We start from the raw sequence: 19467 nt of genomic DNA on the forward strand, positions 1-19467 counted from the left end.
AAAGTATCAGAAGCACAGAACGTATACAGGGTAGGTATTTCGGGACTTTGGGTAGATTTCGCTTAGTGTAAGTGCGAGCAGTGCGCACGCATAAGGTACACGTTTCGTTAATCTGTGCTTCAGTCTGTCTGGCGCTTTTCGATCGTTTGCACCGCATCGCTTATTCTGGCATTGCAAGGCATGTCGGGTTCAGCTAGTAATTAATAAAAAATATATTTTAGGTGTTTCCTGTCTAAATGACGTAGCGTAGTAAAAGTTGGTTCGGTGATTACTGGTCACAAATTACTCGTCACAAAGTCACTAAAATCTCTATAACGGAATATCTGGTAGCCGAAAAGTCCATCATACTAACGATATGAAGTTATGAAGCTGATGATATGAAGATTTTCAAGAGAATAGACAACCGAAATGATGCTTTGGCCCTACAAGATGATTTGTTCAGGCTAGAGGCTTATTGCAACATAAATAAGTTGGAAATTAATGTAGCAAAATGCTCCTGCATAACCTTCACCAGAAAACTATGTCCAGTTGACTTTCCTCATTCAATCAACGGACATAGACTCACAAGGGTATCGGAAATTAGGGATTTGGGAGTCTTTTTAAATTCTGATCTATCCTTTAGTAAACATATTGACAATGTTGTAGCTCGAGCGTCGAAGGCCCTCGGGTTCGTCATCCGGTCTTCCAAATGCTTTACTTCTATTAAATCATACAAAATACTATATTGTGCATACGTAAGAAGTATTGTTGAGTTTGCATCCCAAGTTTGGAACCCATAGTACTCTGGTGCAAGAGACAGATTGGAGCGCATTCAGAAGAGATTCTTGAGGTACATCAGTAGCCGTTTTGGATTATCCTATACTTCCTATGAAGATGCTTGTAGGTGTCAGCATCTACTTCCACTTGTCAAAAGAAGGGAGATAGCTGACATCTCAACAATTTTGAACATCCTTAACGGCTCGATCGACTGTCCTCAATTATTGAGCAGACTATCATTGCGTGTGCCAAATAGAATGACTAGATGTAATGAGCTCCTTTACATACCTAATACTTTTTCTAATTATGGAAGAAGCTCATTCATCTGGCGTGCAAGCTCCACCGTCAACACACTAATTTTAACAATTTCTATGTTTGACTTATTTAATATTAATGCTATACAAGCTAGAGTGATTATTGCAAATTTGTTTTTCGATGATTAATTTTATTGAAAATTTACGATTGTGATTATGAATTTTTATTTTGTCTTTTTGTTTTTTGTTATATATTATATTATTTTTATTATTTCATCATTTTTATCATATTATTATTCTTATTATTTTGATATTTTTATTATACTGTTATTTCTATTTTACTCTATCTTACTCTATTATCATTTTTGTTTCTTATTTTAAATGTTTGAGCTTTTCTTTTTTTTACCTATATGTGAAAATTATTAATGGTTTACTTAACATAATTATGTTTTTTACTATCAATCTATGTAACTTAATAAACTGTAAATTTTCCAAATAAATAAATAAATAACTATCATAGTAACGAGAACTTGAGTGCCAAATATTGTGTATTCGCGATTTTCATGACAAAAATTGTCTTTGTGACCACCCCAATGTGACGAATAGTCCAATTACCGTAAAAGTTGGGCACAGCAGACTTCGACTATGGACGAAAAATGAAGTGTTATTAACAAAAATTGAAACGTCAATTGAACACAGTTGGCTAACGTGACAGTCACTGTCACTCGCTATCAGTGTGGGTGGCGACTCGATGTCATCAGCTCGCTCTTCGTCTGCGTCCGCGTCGTATTAATTCATAACCTCAACTGACATAAACATAACAAAATCACAGAATGTCTCACCAGACTGGCATCCGCGGTAAGATTCTGCCCACTCCATACATGTATATCCTAATTTGCAAATTCTCCCGATCCGTCACGCACGTTGACCAGCTCTGGTTTCCTTTCAGCCAACGACGAGTTGAAGAAACAGTTCGGCCAATGCCACACCACCAATGTGAGGGCGCTTTGTCTCATCATAGATAACGGTGAGCACCACATCCTTATCTCTTCGCTCACTCACTCACCCACTCACCAACACAACCGGAACGAGCTATAAAAAGCTCAGTGAGTCAATCGACAACTGGATCGGGAATCGCCTTCGTACGGTGTCACCAATACTAAAATTGCCTATCCCAGAGATGAGAGATGATGACGCATTTGTTTGCTATATGACACGTCGTTGAAGCTTCATTTAAATAAAACAGACGATGGAAACTTTTAGATTTGGATAAAATCTTAATTTCAAATGATGCAATTCATCTAAATCAAATTACAGAAACTGGCTGAATGTAGGGCTGTTATCGAAAGACATCTTATTCCAAATTCGAATGTTCTGCATTTGTACAATTCGAAATATTATATTAATATCCTGGGTGCAACTCACGGGATCGAATGTGAAATGCACGAAAAACCAAATATCGGAAGGCAAAGATCGAAAATCGAAAGATCTTAAGTCGAAAGATCAAAAAAAAAGGGTGCATGGTAAACGGTACATACTCACTTAATTTGCGCGAGCAGGATACAACAGGAACAAGAGGAACAGGCTTTTCCTCTCGTATTCTGCGCGCGCACATTAATACGGGAGGAAAAGCCTGTTCCTCTTGTTCCTGTTGTATCCTGCTCACGCAAAGTAAGTGAGTATGCACCCTTTTTTTTGATCTTTCGACTTGAGTTCTTTCGATTTTCGATCTTTGCCTTCCGATATTTGGTTTTTCGTGCATTTCACATTCGATCCCGTGGGGTAGACCCATTTAATATTAATATAATGATCCTGTTAGATGTAGATACTAGAAAATGTTGTTAATATTAAAACTATATCGGTTCCGCGACAAATCACTCACGGACTTTACACTCAACGGTTAATAATTTTTGATCGATGCAATGACACATGTATCAAATCATATAGAGTTCAAATTAACGTGTAAATTATGATCACTGCAATCGTTTGTAAAAGTCAGATCAATTATTTTGATAAATCTGCGGATTTTCAAAAGCTTTTATTTAGTTTACAGTACCGGTAGTACCAAAAACTTGTTTTCGGTCAAATACCGATACCTTCAGTATTGTAGGTACTTTCGGTATTGTAATCCTTAGTGACGACAACAGAGTGAATATTACCCATATTCGTTTTTTCGAAAATTTTTGACAATGCTTTATATTGAGTGTAAAGTCCGTGACACCATTATTTTATGTTTATATGAATTTAATATTAATATAATGATCCTGTTATATATATACATAGATACTAGAAAATTTTGTTAGTATTAAAACTATATATCAACTCTCTTATCACTGATTTAAATATTCATTCGTATCGTTTCAGAGGAACTTGCACTGAAGTCGAAGCTCAACATAATTGGAAATTGGGAGGACGATTTTGATAAAGTTGTGCCTTGTTTGATCGAGGAAAACGATCCTTGCTTCATTTTGTACAAGTACATACATATATGCTTTCATTTAAGTATAACGGCCAATTAAAATGTTCCGAGTCTGTATATGTAATCTTAAAAATAATTAATTTAGTATGAATTTATTGTATTGTATGTACACGAGTTGGCATCACAGCCTCGTTGTTTATTTTATTTTTTAACATTGTATGAAATATCCATTTAAAAAAAAATGATTTGATGTTTAAGGGGGACCACTAGTGTAACATTTTGAAAAAATCGTTTTTTTTTTTGCACATTTCGATAGTCCATACATTTAAAAATAACATACTAAATTTTCAAGTGCATATCTCGAATAGTTTTTGAAGAGCAGCTGACGTCGGTTCGAAAGTTGCGTTAGCGTACGGATCATAATAACTGCGTTATGATTCATAACGCAGTTATTGTTCGGGTTCTGTCAGCCAGAAAAGTCATTAAAAACGGGTCGTATACCTGGCTGTTTTGGAGATGCTAGACTTTGGCACATTTAAACTCTCTTCCAGTGTTATTGTGACCGTTATAGTGAGAACATCGTACAAAATTTTAGCAAAAATGAGTTCTCAGTATTCAAAACAAAAGGGTTCCCATGTTGATCCCACGCGTAGATCAACTTCTAAAAAACGAAAATTTTCGGCGAATCAACATATATGTGAACAGTCCACCGCAAATACCAGTACGTCAGCTGACACAATAAGGACGAAGAAATTGTGATTGATCCAACGCACGGTTATAGTATTCTCCAGTTTATTTCTGTTTTTTCTGCAATAAGTAATTTAGTGATGTGCAAAACTTGTGAAAAAAAAATTACGTTCAATCAAGCAAGTCCGCGAGGCTTAGGATTCAAAATTGCTGTAATATGTGAATGCGGCGTTTCGTACATCAATTCCGGGCCTATGATTGGTAATGCATTTGAAATAAATAGACGCATAGTGGCTGTGATGCGACTTAGGTATCGGAATAAACGGAGTGAATCTTTTTTGTGGTTTGATGGATCTAATACGTAAATTCCATACTCAAACTTTCAGTGGATGCTTTGCGAATTTATGGACATCAGCAGAATCAATTTGTAAATTTAGTATGCAAAGAGCTGTAGAAGAAGAGAAAAAGTTGACACTGGAAGAAGAAGATTGGACATGACCAAGTTCAAACACGACTACGTTCCACTTGATCCAAAGGTTCAAAATGCTCTGAAACCAATATTTGAAGACTTGAGTCGGCGTGATTTACTCGAAAGATGTCTGGGTAATAATACTCGGAACAATAACGAAAGTTATAATGGCTTGCTATGGCACTTTGCTCCGAAACACCTCCACAGTGGTCTCAAAACGATAGAGTTATCAAATTATTTTGCTACATCAATATTTAATGACGGTTATTCATCAATTTTAAAAATGTTCAATGTAATGGGAATTATAATTGGACCTGCAGCGAACGATTATGCCGTTGACAAAGATAATACGAGGCTTCGAATGGCAGATCATCGTCAACAGGCTGCTTCAAAAGAGGGCCGATTAGCTCGAAGAAAAGCTTTAGCAGCCCAACAGCTGTCTTTCGAAGAAGAGGAAGGTGCACTGTATGGGCCTGGAATAGCAGATTAACAGTAGGTATGATATTTCTTGATTTATAGCCACGAAATCAGTAACTTAAACTTCAAACGCGTTTTTCTCGAAACTACATTTTTCAAATTTGCTGCAGTTGTAACTCGAGAATGAATCATCCGATCGATTTGATTTTTTTTCAGCTTCTTTTATATATGTTTCTGCGTGCCATGAACCTCCAGTTTTCCGATTGAATAAAAAATGTAATTTTGGCAGGCCAAAAATCAACAAATTTATGCGCGAAATTTGATTTTTTTTTTTTAAACTCCGCCATTTTGTTAAATTTCAATTTTTTTTTTGATGGAGGTTCATGGTACGGCAAATATCTTCTAGTTTAATAAACTTTTTGAATTTTTTGATTTCAGGCACTGTGAAGGTCGCTATCACTGCAGCAGTGGGGGTACTTTTTTTTTTGGAGCCTTGGGAGATTACGTATAACTCGCTGAATTTTCAATTTTTTTGTCTAAAAACTTTTATTATGTATTTAGTATATATCTATACATATATTTATAAAACGATAAAACATTCCATCCAGTAGTTTTTTTTATTTTAATTCCCGAAAATCACCTTTTTTTCGCGCGGTCACACTAGTGGTCCCCCTTAATAGGTGTGGCAAAAATCTTGAACATTTCAAACTACCATCACAGTATTTAGAATTAGACTGGTATACTACACTTTCGATTCATTTCAGATTAGACACAAAAAATTCTCTCGGCCATGAGTGGATTTTCATCACTTGGTCACCCGATTCGGCTCCGGTAAGACAAAAAATGTTGTACGCTTCGACGAAAGCCACTCTCAAAAATGAATTTGGTTCGGCGCACTTAAAAAGTGAACTGTTCTGCAACGTTAAAGTACGCTTTATTGCTAAAATATTTTGGCTGTCATAGATATTATCAGTTATGCAAGATTAATGTTTCAGGATGATGCAACTTTGAAAGGTTTCAGACGGCACTTAAGAGGTGAAAGTGCACCTGCTCCGTTGACGGATAAAGAAGAAGCTTTGAAAGCTTTAAGTATAGAGGACAAGCAAACGAATTACAGTCCGGATTCCAGGTTGTTGTCCATTTTTATTCAATGTATATTCTGTTCCGTTACATTTTGTATTTTATCAAAATATGTACTTTCAGGCAACAGACTTTGAGTGGAGTATCGTTTCCAATAACACAGAGTAGTTATCAAGCGTTATCTGATATGGCAAAAGGCGTATACAATTATCTTCAATTTCGAATAGGTAGTGAAAATATTCATTTTAATTCACAAATGTTATCAAAAGTAAACTGTTTCGGTTAAATGTATGTATGTTGATATGTAGACGTAGATAAGGAAGAAATTCATTTATCAAAATCGGCAAACGTTTCGCTCAATGATTTGCCGGCACAAGTTCCGTCTGATGTACCACGGTATCATTTATTTTTATTCAAACATACGCATGAAGGTGATCATCTGGAAACCATCGGTAATTTGATTTTTATATACAGTAGAACCTCGATTATCTGGATTGACAAAAACAAACACAAATTGTACGATTTTGCTGCTTTGAAATGCATAATATAAAAATTTGAAAATAAGATAATACTCAAAGGACGTTTGTTTCTTGAAAATTTGATCGCGATTTAAATATTACCAATATGGAAAAGAAAACGTGTTGTATTATCATTAAAAGGCAAATTAGATATAATAAATGATTTAAAAAGCAGAGTTTTACGACGTTTTTTGTCTAGTAAATATGGTGTTGGAACGATTTCGGATATAAAAAAAACAAAGTGAAAAATTGTGAAGTTTACTGATTCTTAATGTCAGAATATGGAAGCTCAGAGCGTAAGTTTATGAAAAAATCAGGAAATGAAGAAGTCGAGGAGTGTATTTTTATGTGGTTCATTCAAAGACGATCGTCTGGACAGCGAATATCTGGTCCATTATTGTATGAAAAGTATTCGCGATTTGGCAGCTTCAAAAAGAACAGCTAACTTAAAGAAAATGCATAATTGAATTTCTTAATAAAGAATAATTTAATATTGATCTTCATGTTATTATATATGTAGGGTTGGAATTGAACGAAAGGCTGATGTATGGGCTATGGATGAGAAAGTATATTACGACTGATTGTGAGAAGGGGATGAAAAGGGGCAGAGATGTAACGGTTAGTCGGAGTTGGACCTGCGCTCCGCGCGGTTGGTCACTAAACCTCCGCACGTATCGTCTTAATAAACAACATGACTGAAACCCACGTGTTTGATCTTCACCTAAACCACCACATCCCAACCGTGGTCCTGAACAGCGTCATCTGTCAGGAATCTCTACCACATATTTGTAATGTAATATTAATAAAATAAAGTATGTAAAGGTTGACAATGTCAATTGTGATTTTTTCGATTGTCCAGATTTGTCATTATCCGGACTACCTTCATCCCCATTTAGTCCAGATAATCGAGGTTCTACTGTATTACCGATTATTTGTATTGATTAAATAATATTTAACGTTTGTTTTTTTTTTAGTTTTTATATATTCAATGCCTGGTTATAGTTGTTCTATCAAAGAAAGAATGTTATACTCCAGTTGTAAAGGTCCCTTTTCAGATATCATTTCACAAAATGGATTAGAAATCATCAAAAAGGTGTGTACGAATCGTATTCTGTTTTACTTTCGATTTATTTAATAAAAAATTAAACTCACATTTCGCTTCAGATTGAAATCGACGATGGTAAGGAGTTAACTGAGGAATTTTTACAAGATGAAGTTCACCCGAAGAGGAATCTCCATCGGCCAGCTTTTGCCAAGCCGAAAGGTCCGCCAAATAGAGGCGCCAAACGAATAACGAAAACCCAAACAACGCAATGAATAGCTTTTCTATATCGCTTTGTGATCGAATATTTTTTTTATTTTTTCACAATTTTAATTTAACTTAACAATGAAATAATATTAAAAAACTAGGAACTAGGATAAATGAAGTATTACGTACGGTTAAAAATCATTTTCGACGAATGGATCAAAACACAAAGTCAAAATACTTTCTCCACAATAGGTGTGTATATACAAATATAAAAAATGTAAAGAAAGAAATGACAATAAATCAACAAAAAGAATATATATATATATATACATATATATTAAGATCCGTCAGATTTTGTTTAATTATTTTTACTATTCGTTTATCTTATTTTGCAAAATCTATTTACATATAAATACATATTAAAATCTATCAAAACCATTCGTTTACTTTTCCCCTTTTGGATTGTCTTCGAGTCTTATATCATGAGACTCCGTTAAGGCATCATTCTTTTCTATTGCTTGCTGATTATGAATTTTATTCCATTGCTCTTTTCTATAAACGAAAAATTCTCATATAAAAATCGCCTCAATAGAATACAATAAAAATATAATTTTCAACAATTCAAATGATAATAACCTGACTTCTGTCCATTGGGTGTTCCAGAAACGAAGTTCCTCCATAGTAATATTACTAGCTTTTAAAATAATCAATGTAATTCCCCCTACTATAGTTCCCAAAAAACCCCCTAAAAAGTGTAAAATACACAAACATATGTATATAAATGTGTATTTTGAATTGTCTCAAACACGTCTGAGAAACAACTTAAATTCAAATACCTAAGGAACCGCCTACGATAGCTCCTCGTAAACCCATATTAGCTTTATATAGGGCTCCGCTCATGGCACCTCCAACTATGTACTCTAACATCGATGTCTTTCCTCGATACACTTGAATAGTAGTCGATACAACTCTAAAACAAAAAATAGTTTGATATTTAAAGCATATATAGCATATCATGCATACGTTAAATGGATTAAAAAAAATTACGTATATGTAGACGTAAAGAGAGTCATACGCCATCCCCACTTCCAAGCACCTCTTCCGAATGATAAAGCCACAGTGTCGTGTATTTTTTTCTGAAACCATAATAAGTGTTTCAATAGTGCGCTCATCTCGTTTGGAACTTATTGAAACTCATATTTACCTTGGCTTGGTACATGTTATCGTATATGGTTGCGTTGTTTTTCTCCATAAATTTAATGTAAGCGGATCGGGACTCTATGAACCCACCGTAAGCACCTCCGAAAAAAGCAGCGTAAGTTGCAGACCGAACTATATACTGAAGTTCACTTGAGATTGAATCAAATTCACTGAAATGAAAACGACAATCTTTTACACATTGAATTATTCAAGCTTTATACACCCAATTTATTAATACATATTATTTCAGGGATAATAATTTATTTATTTATTTATTTATTCTAAACAGACCATTGTGGCATAACAGGAATTCCTAAAGCCCCACAATGGTCAAAAAATATAACACAAAAACAAAATAACAATTAAACATAAACATAAATACATCCATACATAAACATAAAAAATAGCATTTAATAATAACAGATAAAGTAAAAATATCAAATAAAATATAGCATAAGGAATGCCTTGCACCTACAGCCAGTTTCAATAAATATGTAAGAAACAACTACAAATACAAAACATCCCTGTAAGGCCCAAATGGAAGAGAGTTAATCAAAATTTCACTCATAAATCACAATCAATCATGAAAACAATGATGAGCGCAGACTACCAGATAAATGGGTTAGAGTAATTTCCGACAATTTACGCTCACTAAGGTGGAAAATATCACATTCAGTCTCGGCAGCAACGATTTCATTAAGAAGTCGGATAGCTCTTGGAATAGGAGCCATTCGAAAAAGGACTGTGCGGGCAGGAGGTACAGCCAGCAAATGATGATGTCTACCACGCACATAGTGATTAGGGACATAAAGTCCCAACTGCTCCAGCAACAACGGGCATGACGTATTACCACGTAAGAGCAGGAGAACGAAACGAATTAATGAGAAGTTTCTCCGAAGTTCAAGGGAATTATACCCAAGCATGCCCAAAAGGAAAGGAGTGGGGTAGAGATATGGGTAATACCCATATTCTTTCCTATATAGAAATGCTTTTTGCAAACGAAGAAATGCTTTTTGCACTTTCTCAATCATCAGAGAGTAATTTGCTTCATGCGGATTCCACACAATCGCATTATACTATAGCTTACTTCTCACAAGCGAATTGAAAAGCAAGCGAGAAGACAAAGGATTGGAGAATAATCTTGCATATCTCAAAACAAATCCAAGTCGACGAAAGGAAACGTCAGCGACTTTCTTGACATGGTTGTGAAAGGTGAGCTGAGGATCAAAAGTGATACCCAAATCGACAATAGATTCCACACGCTTCAACAAGACGGATCTAATGGAATATCCGTGACAATAGAGCGAATGTGCACGTCCATAGCTCATAATTGCACATTTGTTTAAATTAAGTTCAAGGCCTAAACTAGAACTGAACTCCAAGACAGCGTTAATATCAGCTTGAAGGAGAGAGGCTTGCCTCTCATCCTTGACAGCAAAAAATATATACATAAGTGAGCATAATATATATACATAAGTGAGCATTCAATATCTAGATCCACAATTGAGACCTGAAAACATACTATTATATTATGTATATTTAGCTCTAAAATATTGCATTGATGATGATTCATATACACTTTACTGTCAAGCTGGAGTCTATCTATAAAAAGATTCAACAGGATTCTGGAAACTTTAAATTTCTGTACTAACCAAGACCTACATATGTTGGACCAAAATATACTAGTTATTTATACGACGAAATTCTGTCATGATATTAAGCAAATTCAACTGTACATTTGAACAGAATAAAAGAAAAATAGTAAAATTTAACTAATTAACAAAAAAAATAACATACTCTAAACGGTAGATATTTTTGACTCTTTCGAATCCAGTTTCATCAGAACTATGTTTAAATAAATTCTTTTTTTGAAATTCAGATATCTTATCGGCATCGTCAATTTTAAAGGGTAGAAAGCACAATAATGGTCGTATTGCAACTACTGCTCGCAGCATCTCGATTTTGATATTTTTAAACGAATAGAAAGAAATTATTCAAACTGGACCGGAACTGTGAAACCGACAGTCGACACTGACAGATGAAGTTAACCTCTCAGTCAGTGCTACCACCGTGAAAGTTACGTATTCTAATTATTCCTAAGCGAATAAGTTGGTACGCTTTTTTTCCTGTTTTTAACCTACTATTTCATAACCAATATCTACAACAGGCCTGGGCAAACTTTTGAAATGGAGGGCCACATTAGGAATTAAAGATAAGAGATATAAAAAATGACCACTAACACGAAAGCCATGTGAAATTATATTTTATTGCTTAAACAATATTTTTGTTTGAATACTAGGGACGTACGTGTTATTTTACAAGCCTGGTGAACATGTGTATCTATTTATTTACTATTGCTTTACCCGATATTTGAAATGAAAATAGAATTAACACTCATTCAATACTCGTATAAAATGAATATCTATTTGTTTTCGTCTCTTAAGTACACGGTAATGAATCTGTAGTTGGATTTATTTATTGTATTGGAAAGTATTACTTGTTTCTGTTCATTTAATAGTACTCGGTCACTAATAGGACAAAATCGAAATGATAAAAATAGATTGTATACTTATTGAATAAGAAGTTTCGATGATGAAATCTGTTATAATCTTACATCAGTTATAGACAAAAAAAAATATATTTATAATACTATTTTTGTGAAGCATAATAAATATTTCGTTCTTTTAGCTACATCGTTGTAGTAGCATAATTACAAATGTGCTTATAGACGCACCAGTACTATAAAATGTCAATAAAATTGTTGTTATAATATTAAAAATTGTTATGTTATATTGTTTGTAGTTGTAAAGAAATGAATAGAATAAAACAATTCATATGATTATGAAAGTTTGTCCGTATACGGACAATTTGGACGAAGATTATGATGTTATTGTATATCGGGAGTAATTGAGTAATGCAAATAAAAAACGTAAATTTACAATAGTTGGAAAAAACCAATATATTACAGCTCGAAAGGCATTTCAAGCGGTGGCAGCTCGTCCATATGGGCTGCAGTCCTCCCAGTACAGTACAAATGCATGCTATTTTTGTCGTTCACATGGGCTGCGGGCTGCAGACCTCCCAGTATAGTACATATGTATGCTATTATTGGTTTCATTCGATCACCGGTTTGGTTAACGAGCTACTACAGCCTGATTAGTCTCCGCAGCCCCCCCCCCACGATGACTTCTCACGAGCAGCAACTGATTTCAAGTAGTCCAGTCGAGTAAGAAAGCTGTTCAAATAACTAGAAAATCAAGTTAAATGCTCCTCAGAACTTTCATTTCAACTGGGATAACCTTACATCTTAAGTTTTTTAAAAATAATCTTGCCTCAAATCGTATTCGAATAAGTTCCGTAGATTTTGTTTAGTATGTGCATTGTTTTATGTAAATTATATTAAGACAAATTGGTATATAGTTTATTTTTATCTTATTTAATAGGAAAAAACTTCAATCTGCACATACATCCTTAGATAGAATGTTGATTTTTCAATATTGACAAAATGTGAAATGAAACGAGGTGACGAAACTAAATACTTGATCATATGAATACATATACACATACGTATATAATGTATGAAATATGTTTTAAATTATTTTTTTATACTTGCGTCGAATTTCGTTTTTGAAATCGAAACATACATACATAAAACTAGGCGAAAGAATTGTGCGAAAAAAAATATCAATTCAAAACACTGAGATTATTTATTTACATAAGCTTTTTAGAACAGATGTTTACAAATAAATAAAAAAAAATAAAAAAATAAATAGAAAAAAATAAAATAGAAAATGCACCGGTTTGCGGTGTGAATGTATTGAGAGATGAGATATTTGGGTTTTCAAAAGAAATAAAATAAATACTACGAAATTTGTTGTTTTATTTATTATCCATTCAATCAATATGACTAACATTTACAACATGTACATGTACATAAATAACTTATAATGATTGCATTAATTTATCGTTAGTATAAAATGGTTGTGTTTTTTATGGATATATTTTCTTTCGTAACATTGAAATAATCCAGGGGTGAAGTGATGTTGGTTGTGTTCCACAGGCTGAGAGGAGTTTTCCATTTCGTCATAGTGTTTGTGGGTTGGGTTGTGAGTTGAAAATGATTTTCTTAGCAAAATTGTCGTTCACTAGATGACATCTCCAGTGCAGTTCAGTGAAAATTCCATCGAGTTGATGAAATTTTTGCGCAAAACATTCACCATTTTTATAATGAGTGTCACCAATAATAACGCGTGTTTCTTTCAAATGGCAATCGTCCCTTTTTGTGAAGAGCTCGCGATGACTAAGTCGTACTCGTCTATTTCACTCGACTACTAAAATAATCAATAGTGCGGACCGGTGAACGACCACTACTACCAACATGTATATATGAGGAATATGCGGATACGAAGGGCGCACTCATCACGGGGTTCAGTAAAATACAATGATTTATTATGTTTTCAACACATTAAGGTCTGTTCATACCTAATCAGGACGTACCGACTTCAGCAGGTATCCGGCCGTACGAAAAGTATTCGTTGGTACATTTTGTATGGGTATATTCATACCAACCGTCACGTTTACGCCACGGCAGGCTTACAGCAGTATCCGACATTTCCTGTTCATACCTTACAGCAACATCCGTCAACGTATCGTATCTGTTTTTTTGGCCATCGTGGAAATATACACGCGAATTACGTGTCATGAGTCTGCCGCTTTGCTGTTTTGGACCAATTATCGATAGTGACAGTTGACAGCTGTTCAATCTTTCGACGTGGTTTTGGCGCAAATATTAAAAAAAAATTTAAATTTTTTACGGAAATATTAAAAAAAAATTTGTCCATCATCCACAAGCTCCTTATACAGTGTCCAAAACTCTCCTTCGGTTTTTATATTTTTAAACATGGAATGCACATAAAAACGCCTCCGTGCTTTTTTATTGCCTTCTTGAGCTTCTTCTTCCAACAAGAACGCGATTATACATAATTTTTCGTTCGATAAACGCTGTGGCGGCTCGCTTATACGACATGGTCGAGTTTGGTTGCCTTCCTGCGAGTGGGAACCAACTCGGCTGGGTTCGGAGAGCTACTACTCACTCTGTCTTCAGCTGTCATATAATAAACACGTGCATTAACATGCCAGTCGTCTCATTCGTTCATCCTCCATAACGCCAAAACATTTTTGCTGGCTTGCCGAAACATTTTGAGTTTTTAATTTCCAGATGTTTCGTGATCAAGATTTTAGTGACTTGCGTGACATCGCTTTTTGCGGAATATTCACCGAACCATTGAACATATATTAATGGATTGATTGGCATAATTATCTCCAAATTAACGAAGGAACTTATTCGAATCTTTTCACTCGTTACACCTTTAATTAAAGGGCAGGATACGATCATGAAAGAAACTATAACAGCACACGAAAGACTTTGTTCAGACCAATTGTCTGATGGTCGGTTTTCGTAGCCTTACGACCCACGAAACCTATGTTTTGCCTGTGCTGACCGCCCTAAGAGCGGCCAGCCCACGACTTGCGCGCCAACTGTCGCCGCGTAAACATTGTGTTTTCGCGGCTCGCGTCCTCGCCACCGAACCACCAGCTCGAGACTGGTGATGTTTGACGATACTTGGAGACCAGGTCCAGTATCCGTCCGGTGTGCACCAGAGGAAGCCTGGTCTGTCTTCATCCCGAAGGCAGACAACTCAGCTAAGCGTGGATAGTACATAACCTCAAAGCACGCGTGGTTCTTTGTTTACAACCCCCCCCCCTTTCCCCCTGTTTGCTCTATGTAAATTCAACGTGAAAATATAATCATTATGATCATATTTTCTGCTATGACCTGTTTCATTGGTTTATAATCTCCCGCCACTGTCCCGTATCAAACTCATACTTACACACGGTACGAGAGAGAGAGCAGCGCAGCTATCAGCAGAGACCAGAACACCGACGACGAAGGAAGATACCGTGAGGAAAGCCAGCCTCGCCGACGATCTACCACCAAGCTATACACACAACACACAACAAAAATGCTGGGATTCTTGCTACTTGTTAGCAAACCTTTCCAGAGTACATTGGTGCTTAAAATTCTTTATGAATCTTTAGTACGTAGTATTCTAGAATTTTCTTCTATTATATGGAATCCTACCCATATAACTCATTCATTGAAGATTGAGAGAATCCAAAAACGGTTTCTCAGATATCTTTATATGAAACAGTATGGTTATTATCCTTGGCTATATCCTAGTGCATTCCTATTAGGGGCGTTAGGTTTCAACTCATTGGAGTCTCGTCGGAATATGTTACTGGGAAGGCACTTTTTTAAGCTGTTGAATGGGATAATACACAATCCTCAGGTTCTAAATGAATTTAGGTTTAATGCACCTAGTAAATTCGGGGACTTGAGAAATCGTGATTTGTTTGTTCCTCCTGTGGCTCGCACAAATATGTTGTCAACGGCTCCTATATCTAGGGCGATATATCTGCTTAACCGGATTTCTGGTGAAATTGACCTCTTCAATATAAAATATACTAATCTGGTTGAGTGGTTGTTGAGGAATGCCAGTGGTTGATTTTGCCTATTATAAATATGAATGATTGTTATTACTTTATCTATGTTTTTTTTTATGATTTTAATGATGTTGTGTTAATATTATTATTATTATAAGTTATTATTACTGTTATCATGTTGTTATTACTGAATGACCGGCCACAGTGACGCGTTGGAGATATTTGTAATGTCACTGTGGCTAATATGTTAAATAAATAAATAAACACGACATCAGGTGGCTCTCGATTGAGAACCCCTGGCTTCCGTCCAGACTTGACAGCAAAATTACGATGTATTACGACTGAAAGGACCTATGCAGATCTCAAAAATTTAATTGAAGTTAGAAAATGAACTTTTAATAGTTTCTTAATCTTTCAAAAAAAAAAAACCATGTGGCAGTATCAACAACAAACTTGCATATAGTATGTACACGTTCAAAATGCTTGCGCAAAATAATGATACATACACTCAAGCATGCTTGTACAAAATATTTGATCATGTATGCTTGTGCAACCAACTTCACACTACTGATATAAATATATTAATTCGATGTCAATCTTTGAAATATTTTTCACGTTGAAACTTTCAACTTGAACAAATATATTCAATTGGTACCCATGAATGTCAGCTGTCAAAGATGTATCGGTGATCCCGGAATTAACTAAAAGCCTCGAACCAAGCAATAAGTAAAACACAGTATAATGACGTGCCGACTTTGTCTGGGTTCAGTTCCAGCCGAATATTCCATTCCCATATATAAGAACTCGGAATCTCTGCAATTGCAAGAACTCATCTTGGGCTGTTGTCACTTGCAAGTCAGATACTCTCATCCAAACAATGTATTCAAATGAGTTATATTGTACCTAATTTACATTTCCATTACAGGTGGAAAAGCATGACGAACTACCCCATGTAATATGCCCGCTGTGTCAATGCAACTTAACATCCTTGGCGCAATTTAAAAATATTTGTAAACAGAGCGATGAAAAGGCGAGAAATAGATCTATTGAATTTTTGGATATTAAATCGGAAGAAGTTATACTCGATGATTTAGTTTGGAAAGATCATTCTGATTCACAAGTATGCACTTCTACCAATGATGATTGTGAAATTCGACCGAGGGATTGTAATCCAGAGGAAAAGAGTCAAAACGTTGACGTGCTGTCATCAAAAGAAGGAAATGATTCAACGGTAATGTATATTATATTGCAGTTGGGTCAGTTATATATGTATATTGAAGTTGACATATTTTAATATCTGAAAATAATCGCCAATTCAGAACCATTATTTATTTAACAATATGACATTGGAAAGTATTATTTAAAGCAAATTATATTTATCTGTTCTACTAAGAGTATTAATTTCATTCTTAGTGAGATTTTTCAAAATCCTCTGAATGTAAATTTATTATTATTTTTACGGCCAATTTGATGTTTTTCCTATCATCACCATATTTTGAAGCAAATTAAATGTTAAACTATTACTTTTTATATGTATTTCAGCTGAATAGCTTCACAAATAATGCATCAGAAATTCGTATAAGACGTTATACTGGAGAAAAGCCGTTCAAATGTGAAATCTGCTCAAAATCCTATGTAAGCAGTGGTGGTTTAGTATATCATATGAAAGGTCATACAGGGGAAAATCTATTTAAATGCGAAATCTGCGCAAAATGTCACTTAACCAACGGTCGTTTGAAGGAACATATGAGACTTCATACCGGTGAGAGACCATTCAAATGTGAAATCTGCTCAAAATGCTTTGCAACCAACTACGGCTTGAAAAAACATTTAAAACGTCACGTTCAAGAAAAGCCATTCAAATGTACAATGTGCTCAAAGTGCTTCGCAGGCGAAAAACAATTAGCGAACCACGTGAGACATCACACTGGGGAAAAACCATTCAAATGTGAAATCTGCTCAAAATGCTATGCGAGCAACGTTTGCTTAACACAACATATGCTACGCCACAGTGAGAAAACACCGTTCAAGTGTGAAATATGCTTCAAATGCTTCGTGAATACTAGCGAATTGGAAATTCATGTGAGACGTCACACCGGGGAAAAACCATTCAAGTGTGAAATATGCTCGAGATGTTTAATAACAAAGAGAGAGTTAGAAATTCACATAAGACGTCATCATACCGGTGAAAAACCGTTCAAATGTAAAACATGCCTAAAATGTTTTGTAGTCAAAAGTGAATTGGTAGTTCACATGCGACTCCACACATCAAAGTTCAAATGTGAAATATGCTCGAATTGCTTTTCAACAAAGACTAGCTTGAATCAACACATCAATCGTCACACCCGAGAAAAACTATTCGTATGTGAAATATGCACAAAATGTTTTTACACGAATAACGAACACAAAATTCACGTCAGACGTCATACTGGTGAAAAACCATTCAAATGTAAAACCTGCCCAAAATGCTTTGTAAGCAGTACCGAATTAGAAGTTCATATGCGAAGTCACGCTTTGGAAACTAAATTCAAATGTGAAATATGCTCGAAATGCTTTGTGACCAAGATTCGCTTGCAACTACATATAAAGCGGCACACCGAAGACAACCATTTAAATGTGAAATATGCTCAAAATGTTTGTTGACCAACGGTGACTTGAAAGTCTTGAAATGGTGACTTAAAGAATATATTTATCTATTGTTTTTAATTGTAAATATAATATAATAAATTTACATTATTATAATAAATATTTTTATTTTTAATTATTGATATTGTTGCGTGGACGTGAAGAGGGGGCTTCCAGAATCGGAGAGAAAGACGCAGCAAAATTGTAGAAGGTGTTTATTCGTGTGCTCTCGTCGGCGCTCCAGGTCGGAATCCTTTCCAGGCTGAGAGCTCCCCACATTTATACCCATTGGGCACAACACACATACATACATACACATGTAAACTATTGGTCGATGAGTGGGGCGATCCCATTGGCTGTTGCATACGGCTCAATCATACGTAGAGGACATTTTGGCGCGAACGAGAGATCAGATGATTAGCGCTCGTAAGCCATCGGTCCACGAGCGCCACCCACCTAATCTCTACGTTACAATATGTATATTTTATTTTATTTTTATTTTTATTGTTACAAATCAATATACACTCGTCATTACAGATTTGCTCCAATGCGACAGGTGTACGTTAACGAAATAAAGAATACATAAACAATCAGAAATACAGTAATACATATACAATCAGAATATATAGCATATAACAATTAATCAGAAATAATAATCATAGAGACATCTATGGATTATTTTTAGATTTTTTTTTTAGTACAATTTTTAAACATATAAATACGAAATTATAGAGATGTCTATAGAGATATCTATAGATTTCAGATTACTGTGTATAATTATTACAAATTATACACAGGCAGATTTTTGTGACAACAGGTATAGATCTAATACCAATTTTCAGGAACCGTTTCAGCAATGATCAGATAAAATTGGCAAACTCTGATAGAGAAACGATCGATTTGGAGTCACAAAACCCCCAAATCTAACCAACAGATGGCGAGGATATGACTTGGGCATTGAGCGCCAAGATGCTACACAAAGTCCAATGCACTTATATAAGTGTTGTTGCGTAGGGGTGGGTTGAGGATCCAAATGAAAGGCCAAAGGCGCTTCACAGCCTATTGAATAATTCAGGAGGTCCACGCGCAGCCAGCGCTCATTCCAGAATACCCACTGTGCCAAGTGTACCTACTTTTAAAGGGCGAGTTGCTCACTACAGCTTCCCCGACCCGTTTACTTATCCATTGTTTAGGCACGTACAGTTTTACAGTCTCACGCTCTCGTCCGGATTTTGATAACTCTGGCGGGAACTGACTGAGCGCGTTCGGCCTAATCCGAGGGTCTCCAT

General features: G+C 35.3%; 3 protein-coding genes across 4 annotated transcripts; 2 read left to right on the forward strand and 1 right to left on the reverse strand.

The window, feature by feature from the left end:
• Positions 1–1678: 1678 nt before the first annotated feature.
• On the forward strand, positions 1679–8280 carry twf (twinfilin actin binding protein). Of its 2 annotated transcripts, XM_077428862.1 has the most exons (9): positions 1679–1868; positions 1960–2037; positions 3375–3486; positions 5767–5929; positions 5998–6131; positions 6206–6309; positions 6391–6534; positions 7575–7693; positions 7765–8280. In XM_077428862.1, exons 1-9 carry the CDS (start codon positions 1844–1846, stop codon positions 7915–7917), a joined length of 1032 nt encoding a protein of 343 aa, XP_077284988.1. In that variant the 5' UTR covers positions 1679–1843; the 3' UTR covers positions 7918–8280. The 2 variants fall into 2 exon arrangements, with proteins under 2 accessions (XP_077284988.1, XP_077284989.1); XM_077428863.1 differs by lacking the exon at positions 6391–6534 and having other exon boundaries at positions 1728–1868; positions 7765–7925.
• On the reverse strand, positions 7916–11137 carry 140up (RPII140-upstream gene protein). Its single transcript, XM_077428864.1, has 6 exons — positions 10847–11137; positions 9054–9219; positions 8897–8985; positions 8686–8819; positions 8486–8594; positions 7916–8401 (listed from the first exon to the last, which is right to left on the reverse strand). Exons 1-6 carry the CDS (start codon positions 11002–11004, stop codon positions 8293–8295), a joined length of 765 nt encoding a protein of 254 aa, XP_077284990.1. The 5' UTR covers positions 11005–11137; the 3' UTR covers positions 7916–8292.
• A 5157-nt stretch (positions 11138–16294) lies between these two features.
• LOC143910815 (uncharacterized) lies at positions 16295–18209 on the forward strand. The gene is made up of 3 exons (XM_077429412.1): positions 16295–16432; positions 16479–16784; positions 17096–18209. The coding sequence occupies exons 1-3, from the start codon at positions 16295–16297 to the stop codon at positions 18194–18196; spliced, it is 1545 nt and encodes a 514-aa protein (XP_077285538.1). The 3' UTR covers positions 18197–18209.
• Positions 18210–19467: the final 1258 nt, after the last annotated feature.

Source organism: Arctopsyche grandis, chromosome 4 (assembly GCF_051622035.1).
Source record: "Arctopsyche grandis isolate Sample6627 chromosome 4, ASM5162203v2, whole genome shotgun sequence".
Lineage (NCBI taxonomy): Eukaryota > Metazoa > Arthropoda > Insecta > Trichoptera > Hydropsychidae > Arctopsyche > Arctopsyche grandis.